The 26,949-nt window shown below is 47.8% G+C and overlaps 1 protein-coding gene across 1 annotated transcript in view; it reads left to right on the forward strand.

Moving 5' to 3' along the window:
* The window catches only part of CSTF2 (cleavage stimulation factor subunit 2), a 64,134-nt gene extending 40,990 nt beyond the window's left edge, over nucleotides 1-23,144 (forward strand). Inside the window, exons 15-17 of the mRNA XM_076054552.1 lie at nucleotides 13,666-13,818; nucleotides 14,897-20,922; nucleotides 22,024-23,144. Coding sequence (XP_075910667.1) covers nucleotides 13,666-13,788 — 123 coding nt within the window. The 3' untranslated portion in view covers nucleotides 13,789-13,818; nucleotides 14,897-20,922; nucleotides 22,024-23,144. The remainder of the gene's footprint in view (nucleotides 1-13,665; nucleotides 13,819-14,896; nucleotides 20,923-22,023) is intronic.
* Nucleotides 23,145-26,949: the final 3,805 nt, after the last annotated feature.

Genomic DNA, 26,949 nt, shown 5'->3' on the forward strand with positions numbered 1-26,949 from the left:
CGCACTGATTGTGATTGTACTCAGTACTCAGATTGTAAATGTTGTAGTGGGTTTATCTCCAACACACAAGCGGTTAGTGCTGTACTAGTAACTCACTGATTGTGATTGTACTCGGTACTCAGATTGTAAATGTTGTAGTGGGTTTACTCTCCAACACACGAGCGGTTAGTGCTGTACTAGTAACGCACTGATTGTGATTGTACTCAGTACTCAGATTGTAAATGTTGTAGCGGGTTTACTCTCCAACACACAAGCGGCTAGTGCTGTACTAGTAACGCACTGATTGTGATTGTACTCAGTACTCAGATTGTAAATATTGTAGTGGGTTTACTCTCCAACACACAAGCGGTTAGTACTGTACTAGTAACTCACTTGTTGTGATTGTACTCAGTACTTAGATTGTAAATGTTGTAGTGGGTTTACTCTCCAACACACAAGCGGCTAGTGCTGTACTAGTAACGCACTGATTGTGATTGTACTCAGTACTCAGATTGTAAATGTACTCAGCACTCAGATTGTAATCAGTACTCAGATTGTCAATGTTGTGGGTTTACTCTCCAACACACAAGCGGTTAGTGCTGTACTAGTAACGCACTGATTGTGATTGTACTCAGTACTCAGATTGTAAATGTTGTAGTGGGTTTACTCTCCAACACACAAGCGGTTAGTGCTGTACTAGTAACGCACTGATTGTCATTGTACTCAGCACTCAGATTGTAAATGTTGTAGTGGGTTTACTCTCCAACACACAAGCAGTTAGTGCTGTACTAGTAACGCACTGATTGTGATTGTACTCAATACTCAGATTGTAAATGTTGTAGTGGGTTTACTCTCCAACACACAAGCGGTTAGTGCTGTACTAGTAACGCACTGATTGTGATTGTACTCAGTACTCAGATTGTAAATGTTGTAGTGGGTTTACTCTCCAACACACAAGCGGTTAGTGCTGTACTAGTAATGCACTGATTGTGATTGTACTCAGTACTCAGATTGTAAATGTTGTAGTGGGTTTACTCTCCAACATACAAGCGGCTAGTGCTGTACTAGTAACACACTGATTGTGATTGTACTCAGTACTCAGATTGTAAATGTTGTAGTGGGTTTACTCTCCAACACACAAGCGGTTAGTGCTGTACTAGTAACGCACTGATTGTGTTTGTACTCAGCACTCAGATTGTAAATGTTGTAGTGGGTTTACTCTCCAACACACAAGCGGTTAGTGCTGTACTAGTAACACACTGATTGTGATTGTACTCAGTACTCAGAGTAAATGTTGTAGTGGGTTTACTCTCCAACACACAATCGGTTAGTTATGTACTAGTAACGCATTGATTGTGATTGTACTCAGTACTCAGATTGTAAATGTTGTAGTGGGTTTACCCTCCAACACACAAGCGGTTAGCGCTGTACTAGTAACGCACTGATTGTGATTGTACTCAGTACTCAGATTGTAAATGTTGTAGTGGGTTTACTCTCCAACACACAAGCGGTTAGTGCTGTACTAGTAACACACTGATTGTCATTGTACTCAGCACTCAGATTGTAAATGTTGTAGTGGGTTTACTCTCCAACACACAAGCAGTTAGTGCTGTACTAGTAACGCACTGATTGTGATTGTACTCAGTACTCAGATTGTAAATATTGTAGTGATTTACTCTCCAACACACAAGCGGTTAGTGCTGTACTAGTAACGCACTGATTGTGATTGTACTCAATACTCAGATTGTAAATGTTGTAGTGGGTTTACTCTCCAACACACAAGCGGTTAGTGCTGTACTAGTAACGCACTGATTGTGATTGTACTCAGTACTCAGATTGTCAATGTTGTGGGTTTACTCTCCAACACACAAGCGGTTAGTGCTGTACTAGTAACGCACTGATTGTGATTGTACTCAGTACTCAGATTGTAAATGTTGTAGTGGGTTTACTCTCCAACACACAAGCGGTTAGTGCTGTACTAGTAACGCACTGATTGTCATTGTACTCAGCACTCAGATTGTAAATGTTGTAGTGGGTTTACTCTCCAACACACAAGCAGTTAGTGCTGTACTAGTAACGCACTGATTGTGATTGTACTCAATACTCAGATTGTAAATGTTGTAGTGGGTTTACTCTCCAACACACAAGCGGTTAGTGCTGTACTAGTAACGCACTGATTGTGATTGTACTCAGTACTCAGATTGTAAATGTTGTAGTGGGTTTACTCTCCAACACACAAGCGGTTAGTGCTGTACTAGTAATGCACTGATTGTGATTGTACTCAGTACTCAGATTGTAAATGTTGTAGTGGGTTTACTCTCCAACATACAAGCGGCTAGTGCTGTACTAGTAACACACTGATTGTGATTGTACTCAGTACTCAGATTGTAAATGTTGTAGTGGGTTTACTCTCCAACACACAAGCGGTTAGTGCTGTACTAGTAACGCACTGATTGTGTTTGTACTCAGCACTCAGATTGTAAATGTTGTAGTGGGTTTACTCTCCAACACACAAGCGGTTAGTGCTGTACTAGTAACACACTGATTGTGATTGTACTCAGTACTCAGAGTAAATGTTGTAGTGGGTTTACTCTCCAACACACAATCGGTTAGTTATGTACTAGTAACGCATTGATTGTGATTGTACTCAGTACTCAGATTGTAAATGTTGTAGTGGGTTTACCCTCCAACACACAAGCGGTTAGCGCTGTACTAGTAACGCACTGATTGTGATTGTACTCAGTACTCAGATTGTAAATGTTGTAGTGGGTTTACTCTCCAACACACAAGCGGTTAGTGCTGTACTAGTAACACACTGATTGTCATTGTACTCAGCACTCAGATTGTAAATGTTGTAGTGGGTTTACTCTCCAACACACAAGCAGTTAGTGCTGTACTAGTAACGCACTGATTGTGATTGTACTCAGTACTCAGATTGTAAATATTGTAGTGATTTACTCTCCAACACACAAGCGGTTAGTGCTGTACTAGTAACGCACTGATTGTGATTGTACTCAATACTCAGATTGTAAATGTTGTAGTGGGTTTACTCTCCAACACACAAGCGGTTAGTGCTGTACTAGTAACGCACTGATTGTGATTGTACTCAGTACTCAGATTGTAAATGTTGTAGCGGGTTTACTCTCCAACACACAAGCGGTTAGTGCTGTACTAGTAATGCACTGATTGTGATTGTACTCAGTACTCAGAGTAAATGTTGTAGTGGGTTTACTCTCCAACACACAATCGGTGAGTTATGTACTAGTAACGCATTGATTGTGATTGTACTCAGTACTCAGATTGTAAATGTTGTAGTGGGTTTACCCTCCAACACACAAGCGGTTAGCGCTGTACTAGTAACGCACTGATTGTGATTGTACTCAGTACTCAGATTGTAAATGTTGTAGTGCGTTCACTCTTCAACACACAAGCGGTTAGTGCTGTACTAGTAACGCACTGATTGTGGTGTACTCAGTACTTAGATTGTAAATGTTGTAGTGGGTTTACTCTCCAACACACAAGCGGTTATTGCTGTCCTAGTAACGCACTGATTGTGATTGTACTCAGTACTCAGATTGTAAATGTTGTAGTGGGTTTACTCTCCAACACACAAGCGGTTCGTGCTGTCCTAGTAACGCACTGATTGTGATTGTACTCAGTACTCAGATTGTAAATGTTGTAGTGGGTTTACTCTCCAACACACAAGCGGTTAGTGCTGTACTAGTAACGCACTGATTGTGATTGTACTCAGTACTCAGATTGTAAATGTTGTAGTGGGTTTACTCTCCAACACACAAGCGGTTAGTGCTGTACTAGTAACGCACTGATTGTGATTGTACTCAGTACTCAGATTGTAAATGTTGTAGTGGGTTTACTCTCCAACACACAAGCGGTTAGTGCTGTACTAATAACGCACTGATTGTGATTGTACTCAGTACTCAGATTGAAAATGTGGTGCGTTTACTCTCCAACACACAAGCGGCTAGTGCTGTACTAGTAACGCACTGATTGTGATTGTACTCAGTACTCAGATTGTAAATGTTGTAGTGGGTTTACTCTCCAACACACAAGCGGCTAGTGCTGTACTAGTAACGCACTGATTGTGATTGTACTCAGTACTCAGATTGTAAATATTGTAGTGGGTTTACTCTCCAACACACAAGCGGTTAGTACTGTACTAGTAACGCACTGGTTGTGATTGTACTCAGTACTTAGATTGTAAATGTTGTAGTGGGTTTACTCTCCAACACAAGCGGCTAGTGCTGTACTAGTAACGCACTGATTGTGATTGTACTCAGTACTCAGATTGTAAATGTTGTAGTGGGTTTACTCTCTAACACAAGCGGTTAGTGCTATACTAGTAATGCACTAATTGTGATTGTACTCAGTACTCAGATTGTAAATGTACTCAGCACTCAGATTGTAAATGTTGTAGTGGGTTTACTCTCCAACACACAAGCGGTTAGTGCTGTACTAGTAACGCACTGATTGTGATTGTACTCAGTACCCAGATTGTAAATGTTGTAGTGGGTTTACTCTCCAACACACAAGCGGTTAGTACTGTACTAGTAATGCACTGATTGTGATTGTACTCAGTACTCAGATTGTAAATGTTGTAGTGCGTTTACTCTCCAACACACAAGCGGTTAGTGCTGTACTAGTAACGCACTGATTGTGATTGTACTCAGTACTCAGATTGTAAATGTTGTAGTGGGTTTACTCTCCAACACACAAGCGGTTAGTGCTGTACTAGTAACGCACTGATTGTGATTGTACTCAGTACTCAGATTGTAAATGTTGTAGTGGGTTTACTCTCCAACACACAAGCGGTTAGTGCTGTACTAATAACGCACTGATTGTGATTGTACTCAGTACTCAGATTGTAAATGTAGTGCGTTTACTCTCCAACACAAAAGCGGCTAGTGCTGTACTAGTAACGCACTGATTGTGATTGTACTCAGTACTCAGATTGTAAATGTTGTAGTGGGTTTACTCTCCAACACACAAGCGGTTAGTGCTGTACTAGTAACGCACTGATTGTGATTGTACTCAGTACTCAGATTGTAAATGTTGTAGTGGGTTTATCTCCAACACACAAGCGGTTAGTGCTGTACTAGTAACTCACTGATTGTGATTGTACTCGGTACTCAGATTGTAAATGTTGTAGTGGGTTTACTCTCCAACACACGAGCGGTTAGTGCTGTACTAGTAACGCACTGATTGTGATTGTACTCAGTACTCAGATTGTAAATGTTGTAGCGGGTTTACTCTCCAACACACAAGCGGCTAGTGCTGTACTAGTAACGCACTGATTGTGATTGTACTCAGTACTCAGATTGTAAATATTGTAGTGGGTTTACTCTCCAACACACAAGCGGTTAGTACTGTACTAGTAACTCACTTGTTGTGATTGTACTCAGTACTTAGATTGTAAATGTTGTAGTGGGTTTACTCTCCAACACACAAGCGGCTAGTGCTGTACTAGTAACGCACTGATTGTGATTGTACTCAGTACTCAGATTGTAAATGTACTCAGCACTCAGATTGTAATCAGTACTCAGATTGTCAATGTTGTGGGTTTACTCTCCAACACACAAGCGGTTAGTGCTGTACTAGTAACGCACTGATTGTGATTGTACTCAGTACTCAGATTGTAAATGTTGTAGTGGGTTTACTCTCCAACACACAAGCGGTTAGTGCTGTACTAGTAACGCACTGATTGTCATTGTACTCAGCACTCAGATTGTAAATGTTGTAGTGGGTTTACTCTCCAACACACAAGCAGTTAGTGCTGTACTAGTAACGCACTGATTGTGATTGTACTCAATACTCAGATTGTAAATGTTGTAGTGGGTTTACTCTCCAACACACAAGCGGTTAGTGCTGTACTAGTAACGCACTGATTGTGATTGTACTCAGTACTCAGATTGTAAATGTTGTAGTGGGTTTACTCTCCAACACACAGCGGTTAGTGCTGTACTAGTAATGCACTGATTGTACTCAGTACTCAGATTGTAAATGTTGTAGTGGGTTTACTCTCCAACATACAAGCGGCTAGTGCTGTACTAGTAACACACTGATTGTGATTGTACTCAGTACTCAGATTGTAAATGTTGTAGTGGGTTTACTCTCCAACACACAAGCGGTTAGTGCTGTACTAGTAACGCACTGATTGTGTTTGTACTCAGCACTCAGATTGTAAATGTTGTAGTGGGTTTACTCTCCAACACACAAGCGGTTAGTGCTGTACTAGTAACTCACTGATTGTGATTGTACTCGGTACTCAGATTGTAAATGTTGTAGTGGGTTTACTCTCCAACACACGAGCGGTTAGTGCTGTACTAGTAACGCACTGATTGTGATTGTACTCAGTACTCAGATTGTAAATGTTGTAGCGGGTTTACTCTCCAACACACAAGCGGCTAGTGCTGTACTAGTAACGCACTGATTGTGATTGTACTCAGTACTCAGATTGTAAATATTGTAGTGGGTTTACTCTCCAACACACAAGCGGTTAGTACTGTACTAGTAACTCACTTGTTGTGATTGTACTCAGTACTTAGATTGTAAATGTTGTAGTGGGTTTACTCTCCAACACACAAGCGGCTAGTGCTGTACTAGTAACGCACTGATTGTGATTGTACTCAGTACTCAGATTGTAAATGTACTCAGCACTCAGATTGTAATCAGTACTCAGATTGTCAATGTTGTGGGTTTACTCTCCAACACACAAGCGGTTAGTGCTGTACTAGTAACGCACTGATTGTGATTGTACTCAGTACTCAGATTGTAAATGTTGTAGTGGGTTTACTCTCCAACACACAAGCGGTTAGTGCTGTACTAGTAACGCACTGATTGTCATTGTACTCAGCACTCAGATTGTAAATGTTGTAGTGGGTTTACTCTCCAACACACAAGCAGTTAGTGCTGTACTAGTAACGCACTGATTGTGATTGTACTCAATACTCAGATTGTAAATGTTGTAGTGGGTTTACTCTCCAACACACAAGCGGTTAGTGCTGTACTAGTAACGCACTGATTGTGATTGTACTCAGTACTCAGATTGTAAATGTTGTAGTGGGTTTACTCTCCAACACACAGCGGTTAGTGCTGTACTAGTAATGCACTGATTGTACTCAGTACTCAGATTGTAAATGTTGTAGTGGGTTTACTCTCCAACATACAAGCGGCTAGTGCTGTACTAGTAACACACTGATTGTGATTGTACTCAGTACTCAGATTGTAAATGTTGTAGTGGGTTTACTCTCCAACACACAAGCGGTTAGTGCTGTACTAGTAACGCACTGATTGTGTTTGTACTCAGCACTCAGATTGTAAATGTTGTAGTGGGTTTACTCTCCAACACACAAGCGGTTAGTGCTGTACTAGTAACACACTGATTGTGATTGTACTCAGTACTCAGAGTAAATGTTGTAGTGGGTTTACTCTCCAACACACAATCGGTTAGTTATGTACTAGTAACGCATTGATTGTGATTGTACTCAGTACTCAGATTGTAAATGTTGTAGTGGGTTTACCCTCCAACACACAAGCGGTTAGCGCTGTACTAGTAACGCACTGATTGTGATTGTACTCAGTACTCAGATTGTAAATGTTGTAGTGGGTTTACTCTCCAACACACAAGCGGTTAGTGCTGTACTAGTAACACACTGATTGTCATTGTACTCAGCACTCAGATTGTAAATGTTGTAGTGGGTTTACTCTCCAACACACAAGCAGTTAGTGCTGTACTAGTAACGCACTGATTGTGATTGTACTCAGTACTCAGATTGTAAATATTGTAGTGATTTACTCTCCAACACACAAGCGGTTAGTGCTGTACTAGTAACGCACTGATTGTGATTGTACTCAATACTCAGATTGTAAATGTTGTAGTGGGTTTACTCTCCAACACACAAGCGGTTAGTGCTGTACTAGTAACGCACTGATTGTGATTGTACTCAGTACTCAGATTGTAAATGTTGTAGCGGGTTTTCTCTCCAACACACAAGCGGTTAGTGCTGTACTAGTAATGCACTGATTGTGATTGTACTCAGTACTCAGAGTAAATGTTGTAGTGGGTTTACTCTCCAACACACAATCGGTTAGTTATGTACTAGTAACGCATTGATTGTGATTGTACTCAGTACTCAGATTGTAAATGTTGTAGTGGGTTTACCCTCCAACACACAAGCGGTTAGCGCTGTACTAGTAACGCACTGATTGTGATTGTACTCAGTACTCAGATTGTAAATGGTGTAGTGGGTTTACTCTCCAACACACAAGCGGTTAGTGCTGTACTAGTAACGCACTGATTGTGATTGTACTCAGCACTCAGATTGTAAATGTTGTAGTGGGTTTACTCTCCAACACACAAGCAGTTAGTGCTGTACTAGTAACGCACTGATTGTGATTGTACTCAGTACTCAGATTGTAAATGTTGTAGTGGGTTTACTCTCCAACACACAAGCGGTTAGTGCTGTACTAGTAATGCACTGATTGTGATTTTACTCACTACTCGGATTGTAAATGTTGTAGTTGGTTTACTCTCCAACACACAAGCGGTTAGTGCTGTACTAGTAACGCACTGATTGTGATTGTACTCAGTACTCAGATTGTAAATATTGTAGTGGGTTTACTCTCCAACACACAAGCGGTTAGTGCTGTACTAGTAACGCACTGATTGTGATTGTACTCAATACTCAGATTGTAAATGTTGTAGTGGGTTTACTCTCCAACACACAAGCGGTTAGTGCTGTACTAGTAACGCACTGATTGTGATTGTACTCAGTACTCAGATTGTAAATGTTGTAGTGGGTTTACCCTCCAACACACAAGCGGTTAGCGCTGTACTAGTAACGCACTGATTGTGATTGTACTCAGTACTCAGATTGTAAATGTTGTAGTGGGTTTACTCTCCAACACACAAGCGGTTAGTGCTGTACTAGTAACGCACTGATTGTGATTGTACTCAGCACTCAGATTGTAAATGTTGTAGTGGGTTTACTCTCCAACACACAAGCAGTTAGTGCTGTACTAGTAACGCACTGATTGTGATTGTACTCAGTACTCAGATTGTAAATGTTGTAGTGGGTTTACTCTCCAACACACAAGCGGTTAGTGCTGTACTAGTAATGCACTGATTGTGATTTTACTCACTACTCAGATTGTAAATGTTGTAGTTGGTTTACTCTCCAACACACAAGCGGTTAGTGCTGTACTAGTAACGCACTGATTGTGATTGTACTCAGTACTCAGATTGTAAATATTGTAGTGGGTTTACTCTCCAACACACAAGCGGTTAGTGCTGTACTAGTAACGCACTGATTGTGATTGTACTCAATACTCAGATTGTAAATGTTGTAGTGGGTTTACTCTCCAACACACAAGCGGTTAGTGCTGTACTAGTAACGCACTGATTGTGATTGTACTCAGTACTCAGATTGTAAATGTTGTAGTGGGTTTACTCTCCAACACACAAGCGGCTAGTGCTGTACTAGTAACACACTGATTGTGATTGTACTCAGTACTCAGATTGTAAATGTTGTAGTGGGTTTACTCTCCAACACACAAGCGGTTAGTGCTGTACTAGTAACGCACTGATTGTGTTTGTACTCAGCACTCAGATTGTAAATGTTGTAGTGGGTTTACTCTCCAACACACAAGCGGTTAGTGCTGTACTAGGAACACACTGATTGTGATTGTACTCAGTACTCAGAGTAAATGTTGTAGTGGGTTTACTCTCCCACACACAAGCGGTTAGTGATGTACTAGTATCTTTGTCTTTGTATCTATGTATCTGTGTATGTGTGTATGTATGTGTGTATCTATCTATCTGTGTGTGTATCTGTGTGTTGTCTATGTGTGTGTATCTATATGTGTGTGTATCTGTGCGTATATATCTACGTGTATCTATGTGTGTGTGTGTATCTATGTGTATGTGTGTGTATCTATGTGTATGTGTGTGCATCTATGTGTATCTATATGTGTGTGTGTATCTACGTGTATCTATGTGTGTATCTGTGTGTGTATCTATGTGTGTGTGTATCTTTCTCGCGGTGCCGGACGGGCAACTCTGTCGTGGACAGTGCTGTGGGGGAGAGCCAATTCTGAGTGGCTCTTCCCCTCATGGCGTCTGTGTCCACCACAGTGGTGAAACGGGGGCTCTGGACAGGTGCGAGGGGCTGGTAACCCCTCCACCTTCAATTAATTACCACTAAACCACGAGTTAAACTGAAATATGTAACTAATAAGCTTGTGCCGGAGGGGGGACAGGCGTCTATGACGTCTCCTGGCCAAACCCCAATTGGCGGAGCCAGGAGATTGAATCTGTAACCTCGGGGCTCCTCCAGAAACAACGAAAAGTCACTACCGATGGCCACGTGGAATGTTCGAACACTCACTGCGGAGGAGAGGCTGCCACTCCTCTGTCGGGAGCTGGACCGGTACCGCCTGGATCTCTGTGGCATTCAGGAGGTCCGGTGGACCGGTTCTCTACTCGGGGCAGCAGACTGCCAAACAAAAGGGTGTGGCTCTTCGTTTGAACAAAAGAATGAAGTGGGCGTGGGAGCGTGACGGTGAGGTGTGGGAAGCTGTAAGCCCCAGGCTACTTTGGGCTCGCCTTCCCATCAACCGGAAGTGAGGAGTGGTGGTCCGTGGAGGGATGCAGGCAAAGCCGATAAATCAGATGCCTTCTATGACCTCCTGTCACAGGTGCTGGCTAAAGTGGCACCTCGGGATAGTCATCTTGTTGTGTGACTTCAATGCCCGAGTTGGTCATGATGCTGGCACCTGGTCTGGAGTGATTGGAGGGCATGGGCCAGATCAGCTCAATAACAATGGTAGGAGGCTGCTAGATTTTTGTACAGCCCATGGGCTTGTAATTACCAACACGCTGTTCCGGCATCGGCGCATCCACACAACATCATGGATGCATGCCGGGTCCAAGCAAGAACATCTGCTGGACTACATATTGACGGACCAGCGGATGCGAGCCCATGTCCTTGACACCAGGACCTACCGTGGAGCTGATCTGCCCTCTGACCATCGATTAGTCACCTGTAAGATGCGCCTGCCATTCTTCCACTCCGGTGGTGGGTGTACACCCAGGACCCCATTCCAACCTAAAGTGGCCTGGTCTCAGTTATCTGATGAAAGTTGCAAGCGAGAATTTCATCATCGCTTGCGGCTGGGATTGCCATCGTCCCCCACTCCTCCTGATGTCGAGGGTAAATGGGCGAGGTTTAGGACTGTAACTCATGCAGCTGCAATGGCTGCTTTGGGTACGCGGTCCAGACCTCCCCAGAGACCCTCGCTGACAGATGAGGTGTTCAGGATGGTTGAGAAAAAGCGATAGGCCCACTGTCATCGGCTACAGAATCCCACGTTAGAGAATGAGGAGGCTTACCGCAGCCTTCGCTCGGAGGTTCGGAGAGCCATGAGGCGCTGCAAGGATGGGTGGTGGTCGCGGGTTGCTGAGGAGATGGAGTCTGCCTCAGTGGCCCGCGATCACAAATCTCTATTCAACTCCATCAAAAAAGTAACCTGCAGCGCCACACCTATTACCATCATTAGGGGAAAAAACGGTGATCCAATCTCCGACCCCCAGGAACAGGTTTGCAGATGTGCTGAGCATTTCTGTGAGGTCCTGGGGGAGGGAAAATCCCTCAGCCAGGAAAACATCGTGGCACAAAGTGAGGGTGACCCTGCTGAGGCTGCGGTGCCTCAAATATTGGAAGAAGTCACCCCCTGTGAGTGGCTGGCTGAAGTGCCATCTGTTGAGGAAGTACTGAAGGCGATCTGGAGTCTGAGACCAGGAAAGGCAGCGGGCAGAGATGATCTCCCAAGCGAAATGCTGAGAGAGGGTGGCGTTTGTGCACAGACTGCCCTATATGACATCATAACAACAGTCTGGACCACTGGACGGGTTCCGGAGGATTGGAAGGATGCCCTGGTGGTCCCCCTCTTTAAGAAGGGGGACCGCACAGACTGTAACAGCTACAGGGGCATCTCACTCCTCAGTGTGCCGGGAAAGGTCCTGGCAAGGATTATTCAACATCGCCTTGCCAGGCACGCTGAGGAGAGGCTTGCCGAGCCCCAATGCGGTTTCAGGAAAGGGCGGTCCTGCACAGATGCCATATTTTCTGTCCGTCTGCTACAGCAGAGGTGGAGGAAATTCCAGCAAGACCTACATCTCTGCTTTATTGACCTGGTCCAGGCCTATGATACCATCAGAAGGCCTGGGCTCTGGGTTGTTCTTCGTGCTTTTGGAGTATCTGACCCTCTGCTCACGATCATTAAGGACCTTCATGATGGTGAGTGGGCCCGGGTAAAACTACATGGCCGGGAGTCAGAGCCATTCCCTATACACCTTGTAGTGTGACAGGGATGTCCTCTGGCTCTCACATTATTTAGCATCTATTTTGACCACGTAGTTCGTGAAGCCTTCAATAGCTGTACCGGGGGAATCTCCATATGGTACAGATATAATGGGAGGCTGATCGATGCCCGGGTGCAGTCAAGGGATGGCTCCCTATTGCTCAACCACGTTACGTATGCCGATGGTTTGGTAATAGCTGCTCATTCAGAAGAGTTGGAGACGCTGCTGCTGAGACTGGAGCGTGCTACTAAGAGATGGGGCCTTACCATCAGCCCCACCAAAACTAAGCAGCTGCCTGGGTATTTTGTACCATCGGACACTCCACCCCCACAACTCCCAATCGGTGATGGGGCAGTTGTGGAGAGAGTGAAGAGTTTCCCATACCTGGGCAGTGTGCTTATGACCGGCTCCAGTTTAACAGCAGAGGTCTCACTCCGAATCAGTCGAGCGGCAATATCTTTTCATCGGTTGCGTAATGCTGTGTGGAAGCTACCTGGTCTGTCACTCCGCACTAAGCTTCAGGTCTTCTCGGCCACGGTCATTCCCTCCATTCTCTACGCTTGCGAAACGTGGACCCCCCTAATAGAACATCTTCGCCGGTTAGAAAAATTTAGGCTGGCCTGCCTACGATCCATCCTGGGTTTAATCAGGCTGGATTGTGTGAGGAGCTCACAAATCCTTGAAAGATCTGGGCACGGTCTCATCGGTGAGCTCCTCCGCCAGGCAAGGCTGCGTTGGCTGGGTTATGTAGCCCGCATGCCCAGCCACCGCATGCCGATACAGCTTTTGTTCGGCCGGATCGAGGGGGCTAAACGGGCGCGGCACGGGCTAGAGAAGAGATGGAGTGACGTGGTACAGGAGGACGTGGAGCAGTGTCAAGATCGGCCTCTGTGGAGGAGGCTCGTGAAGGATGTTACTGTGCAGTTGGAGGCAGTCGCCCTCCAACAACAACAGAGGGCGGAGGAGTGACGCTCACAACAACGAGCGGAGTGCCGGGTGCATAAAGCACAGCAGGTTGGCACAGTAGGGGGCACAGCTGGTGCATCAGCCAGTCGTCTAGGTCATCTCAGTCAGTCGACCCGTGTCACCTGCTGGGTCTGCCCCGTGACCTCCTGCCAGTGGGCGTTTGACACTTCACGTGGCCTCAAGGTGCACATGGCCTGGCACAAGCGTCGTGGTGACGTCACCGCCACTTAGTGGTCAATGGCGGCTGTTGTGTCTATGTGTGTGTGTATCTATGTGTATCTATGTGTGTGTGTATCTGTATGTGTGTGTATCTATGTGTGTATCTATCTGTGTGTGTGCAGGCTGCCCTCATCATGCAGGTTCTGCAGTTGACGCCAGAGCAGATTGCACTCCTCCCACCAGAGCAGAGGCAGAGTATCATGATCCTCAAAGAGCAGATCCAGAGGACCACGGGGGCCATGTGACTCCTCCTCACACGGCGAGGGGGTGAGAGGGTGAGCGGGTGGGTGGGCGGGTGGGTGGGTGGACGAGTGGGTGGGTGGACGAGTGGGTGGGTGTACGAGTGGGTGTACGAGTGGGTGGGTGGACGAGTGGGTGGACGAGTGGGTGGGTGAGTGGGTGGGTGGGTGAGCGGGTGGACGAGTGGATGGGTGAGAGGGTGGTGGAGTGGTGCTTCACTGATTAGCGTTGCACCGCACTACGAACCCAGCGACCAGAGTTGGATTCTCGCTCATGATCAATGACAGCGAATATCTCTCTGTCTATGTGCCTGCGTGCTCTGTGTATGGCTTGTGTGTGTCTGTGTGTGCTCTGTGTGTGCTCTGTGTGTGTCTGTGTGTGTTCTGTGTATGTCTTGTGTGTGTCTGTGTGTGCTCTGTGTGTGCTCTGTGTGTGCTCTGTGTGTGTCTGTGTGTGTCTGTGTGTGCTCTGTGCGTGCTGTGTGTGCTCTGTGTGTGCTCTGTGTGTGGTCTGTGTGTCTGTGTGTGTCTGTGCGTGCTCTGTGTGTCTGTGTGTGTCTGTGTGTGCTCTGTGCGTGCTGTGTATGTGCTCTGTGTGTGTCTGTGTGTGCTCTGTGCGTGCTGTGTGTGCTCTGTGTGTGGTCTGTGTGTGTCTGTGTGTGCTCTGTGTGTGCTCTGTGCGTGCTGTGTGTGTCTGTGTGTGCTCTGTGGCTGTGCGTGCTGTGTGTGTCTGTGCGTGCTCTGTGTGTGTCTGTGCGTGCTCTGTGTGTGTCTGTGCGTGCTGTGTGTGTCTGTGTATGTCTGTGTGTGCTCTGTGTGTGTCTGAGCGTGTATGTGTGTGTCTGTGTGTGTGCTGCGTATCTGTGCGTGCTGTGTGTCTGTGTGTATCTGTGTGTGCTCTGTGTTTGCTCTCTGTGTGTCTGTGCGTGCTCTGCGTGCTCTGTGTCTGTGTGTGCTCTGTGTGTATCTGTGTCTGTGTGTGTCTGTGCGTGCTCTTTGTGTGCTCTGTGCGTGTCTGTGTGTGTCTGTGAGTGCTCTGTGCGTGCTCTGTGCGTGTCTGCGTTACGTCTGTATGTGCTGTGTCTATCTGCGCGTGTCTGCGTGCGTCTCATAGGGACGCCGCTGTCGGACAAGGGAGACCGCTATGCAGGGAATCTCGTCGCACACAACGGCGCGCCCCCCCCCCCATGCAGCATCACGGAGGCTGTTGGGGCGAGGGCTGGCACCTACGCGGGGCACGAGGGAGGGGTTCGGTGTGGCCAGCACCGCGCCCGGCCACCTTTGTCTCCCCCAGTCGCGATGTTTACTGCACACCGCACCGGGTACTCGTTTGAGGCCGAGCCGGCCTCGGGAAGGCCCAGTCCAGATTCTCACCTGTCCACTCGCTCGCCCACCGAGCCGCTCACGGGCACCGTGGAGAGTTGACGTGCAGCTGGTCATGGTGGCGGCGATCATTTGAGGCCGAGTCGACCTAGGGGAGGATGCCCAGGACCCGGTTCAGCTGTTCCCCCCACCCCCCCCCAGTGTCGATGGCCGTGTGAGAGCAGGAATCGAATTCAGGTCCACCAGTTTCTTAGCGCGGTGACACACACACACACACTGGCACGTGATTCACACACTGGCACGTGACGCACACACTGGCACGTGACACACACATTCGTGCGTCACACACACACTCGCACGTCACACACACACCCGCACGTGACACACACACACTCGCGCGTGACACACACACACTCGCGCGTGACACACACACTCGCACGTCTCACACACACTCGCGCGTGACACACACACTGGCACGTGACACACACTCGCACGTGACACACACACACACTCGCACGTGACACACACCCACACGTGACACACACCCACACGTGACACACACACTCGCGCATCACGCGCGTCACACGTGACACACACGTGCATACACACGTGCATACACTCGCACAAAGGTCCCCCGTGTAGTCCTGACAGACCTGTAGGGTGACTGTTACTAGCAGCACTGCTGGCACACGAGGGGGTGGGTGGCCCCTCGCACCAACGCCCGGCCGCCTTTGTCTCTCCCCAGTGGCGACGTTTACAGGCCGTGCCCCTGGCACTCGTTTGGGGGCCGAGTCGACCTAGGGGAGTCCCACACCTGCACGGTTTTGTCGTCAATGCAGTGTTGTTGATGTTTGGGTGAAGTTGAATAAAACACCGCTTTTAAAACACTGCCCATGGCTGCCGTGTTTGATACGGTGGGGATTGAGTGGAGACCATTCTGGCTGTCCGTCTGACGGTGCCGGTGGTAATTACTGGCGAAACGTCGTACTCAGATTGTAAATGTTGTAGTGGGTTTACTCTCCAACACACAAGCAGCTAGTGCTGTAGTAGTAACGCCCTGATTGTGATTGTACTCAGTACTCAGATTGTAAATGTTGTAGTGCGTTCACTCTTCAACACACAAGCGGTTAGTGCTGTACTAGTAACGCACTGATTGTGGTGTACTCAGTACTTAGATTGTAAATGTTGTAGTGGGTTTACTCTCCAACACACAAGCGGTTAGTGCTGTCCTAGTAACGCACTGATTGTGATTGTACTCAGTACTCAGATTGTAAATGTTGTAGTGGGTTTACTCTCCAACACACAAGCGGTTAGTGCTGTCCTAGTAACGCACTGATTGTGATTGTACTCAGTACTCAGATTGTAAATGTTGTAGTGGGTTTACTCTCCAACACACAAGCGGTTAGTGCTGTACTAGTAACGCACTGATTGTGATTGTACTCAGTACTCAGATTGTAAATGTTGTAGTGGGTTTACTCTCCAACACACAAGCGGTTAGTGCTGTACTAGTAACGCACTGATTGTGATTGTACTCAGTACTCAGATTGTAAATGTTGTAGTGGGTTTACTCTCCAACACACAAGCGGTTAGTGCTGTACTAATAACGCACTGATTGTGATTGTACTCAGTACTCAGATTGTAAATGTGGTGCGTTTACTCTCCAACACACAAGCGGCTAGTGCTGTACTAGTAACGCACTGATTGTGATTGTACTCAGTACTCAGATTGTAAATGTTGTAGTGGGTTTACTCTCCAACACACAAGCGGTTAGTGCTGTACTAATAACGCACTGATTGTGATTGTACTCAGTACTCAGATTGTAAATGTTGTAGAGGGTTTACTCTCCAACACACGAGCGGTTAGTGCTGTACTAGTAACGCACTGATTGTGATTGTACTCAGTACTCAGATTGTAAATGTTGTGTATGTGTGTGTATCTATGTGTATGTGTGTGTATCTATGTGTATCTATATGTGTGTGTGTATCTACGTGTATCTATGTGTGTATCTGTGTGTGTATCTATGTGTGTGTGTATCTTTCTCGCGGTGCCGGACGGGCTACTCTGTCGTGGACAGTGCTGTGGGGGAGAGCCAATTCTGATTGGCTCTTCCCCTCATGGCGTCTGTGTCCACCACAGTGGTGAAACGGGGGCTCTGGACAGGTGCGAGGGGCTGGTAACCCCTCCACCTTCAATTAATTACCACTAAACCACGAGTTAAACTGAAATATGTAACTAATAAGCTTGTGCCGGAGGGGGGACAGGCGTCTATGACGTCTCCTGGCCAAACCCCAATTGGCGGAGCCAGGAGATTGAATCTGTAACCTCGGGGCTCCTCCAGAAACAACGAAAAGTCACTACCGATGGCCACGTGGAATGTTCGAACACTCACTGCGGAGGAGAGGCTGCCACTCCTCTGTCGGGAGCTGGACCGGTACCGCCTGGATCTCTGTGGCATTCAGGAGGTCCGGTGGACCGGTTCTCTACTCGGGGCAGCAGACTGCCAAACAAAAGGGTGTGGCTCTTCGTTTGAACAAAAGAATGAAGTGGGCGTGGGAGCGTGACGGTGAGGTGTGGGAAGCTGTAAGCCCCAGGCTACTTTGGGCTCGCCTTCCCATCAACCGGAAGTGAGGAGTGGTGGTCCGTGGAGGGATGCAGGCAAAGCCGATGAATCAGATACCTTCTATGACCTCCTGTCACAGGTGCTGGCTAAAGTGGCACCTCGGGATAGTCATCTTGTTGTGTGACTTCAATGCCCGAGTTGGTCATGATGCTGGCACCTGGTCTGGAGTGATTGGAGGGCATGGGCCAGATCAGCTCAATAACAATGGTAGGAGGCTGCTAGATTTTTGTGCAGCCCATGGGCTTGTAATTACCAACACGCTGTTCCGGCATCGGCGCATCCACACAACATCATGGATGCATGCCGGGTCCAAGCAAGAACATCTGCTGGACTACATATTGACGGACCAGCGGATGCGAGCCCATGTCCTTGACACCAGGACCTACCGTGGAGCTGATCTGCCCTCTGACCATCGATTAGTCACCTGTAAGATGCGCCTGCCATTCTTCCACTCCGGTGGTGGGTGTACACCCAGGACCCCATTCCAACCTAAAGTGGCCTGGTCTCAGTTATCTGATGATAGTTGCAAGCGAGAATTTCATCATCGCTTGCGGCTGGGATTGCCATCGTCCCCCACTCCTCCTGATGTCGAGGGTAAATGGGCGAGGTTTAGGACTGTAACTCATGCAGCTGCAATGGCTGCTTTGGGTACGCGGTCCAGACCTCCCCAGAGACCCTCGCTGACAGATGAGGTGTTCAGGATGGTTGAGAAAAAGCGATAGGCCCACTGTCATCGGCTACAGAATCCCACGTTAGAGAATGAGGAGGCTTACCGCAGCCTTCGCTCGGAGGTTCGGAGAGCCATGAGGCGCTGCAAGGATGGGTGGTGGTCGCGGGTTGCTGAGGAGATGGAGTCTGCCTCAGTGGCCCGCGATCACAAATCTCTATTTAACTCCATCAAAAAAGTAACCTGCAGCGCCACACCTATTACCATCATTAGGGGAAAAAACGGTGATCCAATCTCCGACCCCCAGGAACAGGTTTGCAGATGTGCTGAGCATTTCTGTGAGGTCCTGGGGGAGGGAAAATCCCTCAGCCAGGAAAACATCGTGGCACAAAGTGAGGGTGACCCTGCTGAGGCTGCGGTGCCTCAAATATTGGAAGAAGTCACCCCCTGTGAGTGGCTGGCTGAAGTGCCATCTGTTGAGGAAGTACTGAAGGCGATCTGGAGTCTGAGACCAGGAAAGGCAGCGGGCAGAGATGATCTCCCAAGCGAAATGCTGAGAGAGGGTGGCGTTTGTGCACAGACTGCCCTATATGACATCATAACAACAGTCTGGACCACTGGACGGGTTCCGGAGGATTGGAAGGATGCCCTGGTGGTCCCCCTCTTTAAGAAGGGGGACCGCACAGACTGTAACAGCTACAGGGGCATCTCACTCCTCAGTGTGCCAGGAAAGGTCCTGGCAAGGATTATTCAACATCGCCTTGCCAGGCACGCTGAGGAGAGGCTTGCCGAGCCCCAATGCGGTTTCAGGAAAGGGCGGTCCTGCACAGATGCCATATTTTCTGTCCGTCTGCTACAGCAGAGGTGTAGGGAATTCCAGCAAGACCTACATCTCTGCTTTATTGACCTGGTCCAGGCCTATGATACCATCAGAAGGCCTGGGCTCTGGGTTGTTCTTCGTGCTTTTGGAGTATCTGACCCTCTGCTCACGATCATTAAGGACCTTCATGATGGTGAGTGGGCCCGGGTAAAACTACATGGCCGGGAGTCAGAGCCATTCCCTATACACCTTGTAGTGTGACAGGGATGTCCTCTGGCTCTCACATTATTTAGCATCTATTTTGACCACGTAGTTCGTGAAGCCTTCAATAGCTGTACCGGGGGAATCTCCATATGGTACAGATATAATGGGAGGCTGATCGATGCCCGGGTGCAGTCAAGGGATGGCTCCCTATTGCTCAACCACGTTACGTATGCCGATGGTTTGGTAATAGCTCCTCATTCAGAAGAGTTGGAGACGCTGCTGCTGAGACTGGAGCGTGCTACTAAGAGATGGGGCCTTACCATCAGCCCCACCAAAACTAAGCAGCTGCCTGGGTATTTTGTACCATCGGACACTCCACCCCCACAACTCCCAATCGGTGATGGGGCAGTTGTGGAGAGAGTGAAGAGTTTCCCATACCTGGGCAGTGTGCTTATGACCGGCTCCAGTTTAACAGCAGAGGTCTCACTCCGAATCAGTCGAGCGGCAATATCTTTTCATCGGTTGCGTAATGCTGTGTGGAAGCTACCTGGTCTGTCACTCCGCACTAAGCTTCAGGTCTTCTCGGCCACGGTCATTCCCTCCATTCTCTACGCTTGCGAAACGTGGACCCCCCTAATAGAACATCTTCGCCGGTTAGAAAAATTTAGGCTGGCCTGCCTACGATCCATCCTGGGTTTAATCAGGCTGGATTGTGTGAGGAGCTCACAAATCCTTGAAAGATCTGGGCACGGTCTCATCGGTGAGCTCCTCCGCCAGGCAAGGCTGCGTTGGCTGGGTTATGTAGCCCGCATGCCCAGCCACCGCATGCCGATACAGCTTTTGTTCGGCCGGATCGAGGGGGCTAAACGGGCGCGGCACGGGCTAGAGAAGAGATGGAGTGACGTGGTACAGGAGGACGTGGAGCAGTGTCAAGATCGGCCTCTGTGGAGGAGGCTCGTGAAGGATGTTACTGTGCAGTTGGAGGCAGTCGCCCTCCAACAACAACAGAGGGCGGAGGAGTGACGCTCACAACAACGAGCGGAGTGCCGGGTGCATAAAGCACAGCAGGTTGGCACAGTAGGGGGCACAGCTGGTGCATCAGCCAGTCGTCTAGGTCATCTCAGTCAGTCGACCCGTGTCACCTGCTGGGTCTGCCCCGTGACCTCCTGCCAGTGGGCGTTTGACACTTCACGTGGCCTCAAGGTGCACATGGCCTGGCACAAGCGTCGTGGTGACGTCACCGCCACTTAGTGGTCAATGGCGGCTGTTGTGTCTATGTGTGTGTGTATCTATGTGTATCTATGTGTGTGTGTATCTGTATGTGTGTGTATCTATGTGTGTATCTATCTGTGTGTGTGCAGGCTGCCCTCATCATGCAGGTTCTGCAGTTGACGCCAGAGCAGATTGCACTCCTCCCACCAGAGCAGAGGCAGAGTATCATGATCCTCAAAGAGCAGATCCAGAGGACCACGGGGGCCATGTGACTCCTCCTCACACGGCGAGGGGGTGGGAGGGTGAGCGGGTGGGTGGACGAGTGGGTGGGTGGACGAGTGGGTGGGTGTACGAGTGGGTGTACGAGTGGGTGGGTGGACGAGTGGGTGGACGAGTGGGTGGGTGAGTGGGTGGGTGGGTGAGCGGGTGGACGAGTGGATGGGTGAGAGGGTGGTGGAGTGGTGCTTCACTGATTAGCGTTGCACCGCACTACGAACCCAGCGACCAGAGTTGGATTCTCGCTCATGATCAATGACAGCGAATATCTCTCTGTCTATGTGCCTGCGTGCTCTGTGTATGGCTTGTGTGTGTCTGTGTGTGCTCTGTGTGTGCTCTGTGTGTGTCTGTGTGTGCTCTGTGTATGTCTTGTGTGTGTCTGTGTGTGCTCTGTGTGTGTCTGTGTGTGCTCTGTGTGTGCTCTGTGTGTGTCTGTGTGTGCTCTGTGCGTGCTGTGTGTGCTCTGTGTGTGCTCTGTGTGTGGTCTGTGTGTCTGTGTGTGTCTGTGCGTGCTCTGTGTGTCTGTGTGTGTCTGTGTGTGCTCTGTGCGTGCTGTGTATGTGCTCTGTGTGTGTCTGTGTGTGTCTGTGTGTGCTCTGTGCGTGCTGTGTGTGCTCTGTGTGTGGTCTGTGTGTGTCTGTGTGGGGTCTGTGTGTGTCTGTGTGTGCTCTGTGTGTGCTCTGTGCGTGCTGTGTGTGTCTGTGTGTGCTCTGTGGCTGTGCGTGCTGTGTGTGTCTGTGCGTGCTCTGTGTGTGTCTGTGCGTGCTCTGTGTGTGTCTGTGCGTGCTGTGTGTGTCTGTGTATGTCTGTGTGTGCTCTGTGTGTGTCTGAGCGTGTATGTGTGTGTCTGTGTGTGTGCTGCGTATCTGTGCGTGCTGTGTGTCTGTGTGTATCTGTGTGTGCTCTGTGTTTGCTCTCTGTGTGTCTGTGCGTGCTCTGCGTGCTTTGTGTCTGTGTGTGCTCTGTGTGTATCTGTGTCTGTGTGTGTCTGTGCGTGCTCTTTGTGTGCTCTGTGCGTGTCTGTGTGTGTCTGTGAGTGCTCTGTGCGTGCTCTGTGCGTGTCTGCGTTACGTCTGTATGTGCTGTGTCTATCTGCGCGTGTCTGCGTGCGTCTCATAGGGACGCCGCTGTCGGACAAGGGAGACCGCTATGCAGGGAATCTCGTCGCACACAACGGCGCGCCCCCCCCCCATGCAGCATCACGGAGGCTGTTGGGGCGAGGGCTGGCACCTACGCGGGGCACGAGGGAGGGGTTCGGTGTGGCCAGCACCGCGCCCGGCCACCTTTGTCTCCCCCAGTCGCGATGTTTACTGCACACCGCACCGGGTACTCGTTTGAGGCCGAGCCGGCCTCGGGAAGGCCCAGTCCAGATTCTCACCTGTCCACTCGCTCGCCCACCGAGCCGCTCACGGGCACCGTGGAGAGTTGACGTGCAGCTGGTCATGGTGGCGGCGATCATTTGAGGCCGAGTCGACCTAGGGGAGGATGCCCAGGACCCGGTTCAGCTGTTCCCCCCACCCCCCCCCCCCCAGTGTCGATGGCCGTGTGAGAGCAGGAATCGAATTCAGGTCCACCAGTTTCATAGCGCGGTGACACACACACACACTGGCACGTGATTCACACACTGGCACGTGACGCACACACTGGCACGTGACACACACATTCGTGCGTCACACACACACTCGCACGTCACACACACACCCGCACGTGACACACACACACTCGCGCGTGACACACACACACTCGCACGTCTCACACACACACTCGCGCGTGACACACACACTCGCACGTCTCACACACACTCGCGCGTGACACACACACTGGCACGTGACACACACTCGCACGTGACACACACACACACTCGCACGTGACACACACCCACACGTGACACACACCCACACGTGACACACACACTCGCGCATCACGCGCGTCACACGTGACACACACGTGCATACACACGTGCATACACTCGCACAAAGGTCCCCCGTGTAGTCCTGACAGACCTGTAGGGTGACTGTTACTAGCAGCACTGCTGGCACACGAGGGGGTGGGTGGCCCCTCGCACCAACGCCCGGCCGCCTTTGTCTCTCCCCAGTGGCGACGTTTACAGGCCGTGCCCCTGGCACTCGTTTGGGGGCCGAGTCGACCTAGGGGAGTCCCACACCTGCACGGTCTTGTCGTCAATGCAGTGTTGTTGATGTTTGGGTGAAGTTGAATAAAACACCGCTTTTAAAACACTGCCCATGGCTGCCGTGTTTGATACGGTGGGGATTGAGTGGAGACCATTCTGGCTGTCCGTCTGACGGTGCCGGTGGTAATTACTGGCGAAACGTCGTACTCAGATTGTAAATGTTGTAGTGGGTTTACTCTCCAACACACAAGCAGCTAGTGCTGTAGTAGTAACGCACTGATTGTGATTGTACTCAGTACTCAGATTGTAAATGTTGTAGTGCGTTCACTCTTCAACACACAAGCGGTTAGTGCTGTACTAGTAACGCACTGATTGTGGTGTACTCAGTACTTAGATTGTAAATGTTGTAGTGGGTTTACTCTCCAACACACAAGCGGTTAGTGCTGTCCTAGTAACGCACTGATTGTGATTGTACTCAGTACTCAGATTGTAAATGTTGTAGTGGGTTTACTCTCCAACACACAAGCGGTTAGTGCTGTCCTAGTAACGCACTGATTGTGATTGTACTCAGTACTCAGATTGTAAATGTTGTAGTGGGTTTACTCTCCAACACACAAGCGGTTAGTGCTGTACTAGTAACGCACTGATTGTGATTGTACTCAGTACTCAGATTGTAAATGTTGTAGTGGGTTTACTCTCCAACACACAAGCGGTTAGTGCTGTACTAGTAACGCACTGATTGTGATTGTACTCAGTACTCAGATTGTAAATGTTGTAGTGGGTTTACTCTCCAACACACAAGCGGTTAGTGCTGTACTAATAACGCACTGATTGTGATTGTACTCAGTACTCAGATTGTAAATGTGGTGCGTTTACTCTCCAACACACAAGCGGCTAGTGCTGTACTAGTAACGCACTGATTGTGATTGTACTCAGTACTCAGATTGTAAATGTTGTAGTGGGTTTACTCTCCAACACACAAGCGGTTAGTGCTGTACTAATAACGCACTGATTGTGATTGTACTCAGTACTCAGATTGTAAATGTTGTAGAGGGTTTACTCTCCAACACACGAGCGGTTAGTGCTGTACTAGTAACGCACTGATTGTGATTGTACTCAGTACTCAGATTGTAAATGTTGTAGTGGGTTTACTCTCCAACACACAAGCGGTTAGTGCTGTACTAATAACGCACTGATTGTGATTGTACTCAGTACTCAGATTGTAAATGTAGTGCGTTTACTCTCCAACACACAAGCGGCTAGTGCTGTACTAGTAACGCACTGATTGTGATTGTACTCAGTACTCAGATTGTCAATGTTGTAGTGGGTTTACTCTCCAACACACAAGCGGTTAGTGCTGTACTAGTAACGCACTGATTGTGATTGTACTCAGTACTCAGATTGTAAATGTTGTAGTGGGTTTATCTCCAACACACAAGCGGTTAGTGCTGTACTAGTAACTCACTGATTGTGATTGTTCTCAGTACTCAGATTGTAAATGTTGTAGTGGGTTTACTCTCCAACACACGAGCGGTTAGTGCTGTACTAGTAACGCACTGATTGTGATTGTACTCAGTACTCAGATTGTAAATGTTGTAGCGGGTTTACTCTCCAACACACAAGCGGCTAGTGCTGTACTAGTAACGCACTGATTGTGATTGTACTCAGTACTCAGATTGTAAATATTGTAGTGGGTTTACTCTCCAACACACAAGCGGTTAGTACTGTACTAGTAACTCACTTGTTGTGATTGTACTCAGTACTTAGATTGTAAATGTTGTAGTGGGTTTACTCTCCAACACACAAGCGGCTAGTGCTGTACTAGTAACGCACTGATTGTGATTGTACTCAGTACTCAGATTGTAAATCTTGTAGTGGGTTTACTCTCTAACACACAAGCGGTTAGTGCTATACTAGTAACGCACTGATTGTGATTGTACTCAGTACTCAGATTGTAAATGTACTCAGCACTCAGATTGTAATCCCTACTCAGATTGTCAATGTTGTGGGTTTACTCTCCAACACACAAGCGGTTAGTGCTGTACTAGTAACGCACTGATTGTGATTGTACTCAGTACTCAGATTGTAAATGTTGTAGTGGGTTTACTCTCCAACACACAAGCGGTTAGTGCTGTACTAGGAACGCACTGATTGTGATTGTACTCAGTACTCAGATTGTAAATGTTGTAGTGGGTTTACTCTCCAACACACAAGCGGTTAGTGCTGTATTAGTAACGCACTGATTGTGATTGTACTCAGTACTCAGATTGTAAATGTTGTAGTGGGTTTACTCTCCAACACACAAGCGGTTAGTGCTGTACTAGTAACGCACTGATTGTGATTGTACTCAGTACTCAGATTGTAAATGTTGTAGTGGGTTTACTCTCCAACACACAGGCGGTTAGTGCTGTACTAGTAACGCACTGATTGTGATTGTACTCAGCACTCAGATTGTAAATGTTGTAGTGGGTTTACTCTCCAACACACAAGCAGTTAGTGCTGTACTAGTAACGCACTGATTGTGATTGTACTCAGTACTCAGATTGTAAATATTGTAGTGATTTACTCTCCAACACACAAGCGGTTAGTGCTGTACTAGTAACGCACTGATTGTGATTGTACTAAATACTCAGATTGTAAATGTTGTAGTGGGTTTACTCTCCAACACACAAGCGGTTAGTGATGTACTAGTAACGCACTGATTGTGATTGTACTCAGTACTCAGATTGTAAATGTTGTAGCGGGTTTACTCTCCAACACACAAGCGGTTAGTGCTGTACTAGTAATGCACTGATTGTGATTGTACTCAGTACTCAGATTGTAAATGTTGTAGTGGGTTTACTCTCCAACATACAAGCGGCTAGTGCTGTACTAGTAACACACTGATTGTGATTGTACTCAGTACTCAGATTGTAAATGTTGTAGTGGGTTTACTCTCCAACACACAAGCGGTTAGTGCTGTACTAGTAACGCACTGATTGTGTTTGTACTCAGTACTCAGATTGTAAATGTTGTAGTGGGTTTACTCTCCAACACACAAGCGGTTAGTGCTGTACTAGTAACACACTGATTGTGATTGTACTCAGTACTCAGAGTAAATGTTGTAGTGGGTTTACTCTCCAACACACAATCGGTTAGTTATGTACTAGTAACGCATTGATTGTGATTGTACTCAGTACTCAGATTGTAAATGTTGTAGTGGGTTTACCCTCCAACACACAAGCGGTTAGCGCTGTACTAGTAACGCACTGATTGTGATTGTACTCAGTACTCAGATTGTAAATGTACTCAGCACTCAGATTGTAAATGTTGTAGTGGGTTTACTCTCCAACACACAAGCGGTTAGTGCTGTACTAGTAACGCACTGATTGTGATTGTACTCAGTACCCAGATTGTAAATGTTGTAGTGGGTTTACTCTCCAACACACAAGCGGTTAGTACTGTACTAGTAACGCACTGATTGTGATTGTACTCAGTACTCAGATTGTAAATGTTGTAGTGCGTTTACTCTCCAACACACAAGCGGTTAGTGCTGTACTAGTAACGCACTGATTGTGATTGTACTCAGTACTCAGATTGTAAATGTTGTAGTGGGTTTACTCTCCAACACACAAGCGGTTAGTGCTGTACTAGTAACGCACTGATTGTGATTGTACTCAGTACTCAGATTGTAAATGTTTTAGTGGGTTTACTCTCCAACACACAAGCGGTTAGTGCTGTACTAATAACGCACTGATTGTGATTGTACTCAGTACTCAGATTGTAAATGTAGTGCGTTTACTCTCCAACACACAAGCGGCTAGTGCTGTACTAGTAACGCACTGATTGTGATTGTACTCAGTACTCAGATTGTAAATGTTGTAGTGGGTTTACTCTCCAACACACAAGCGGTTAGTGCTGTACTAATAACGCAC

Source organism: Petromyzon marinus, chromosome 66 (assembly GCF_048934315.1).
Source record: "Petromyzon marinus isolate PM22_M1 ecotype Great Lakes invasive population chromosome 66, UKy_Petmar_22M1.pri1.0, whole genome shotgun sequence".
In the NCBI taxonomy this organism is placed as follows: Eukaryota; Metazoa; Chordata; class Hyperoartia; order Petromyzontiformes; family Petromyzontidae; genus Petromyzon; species Petromyzon marinus.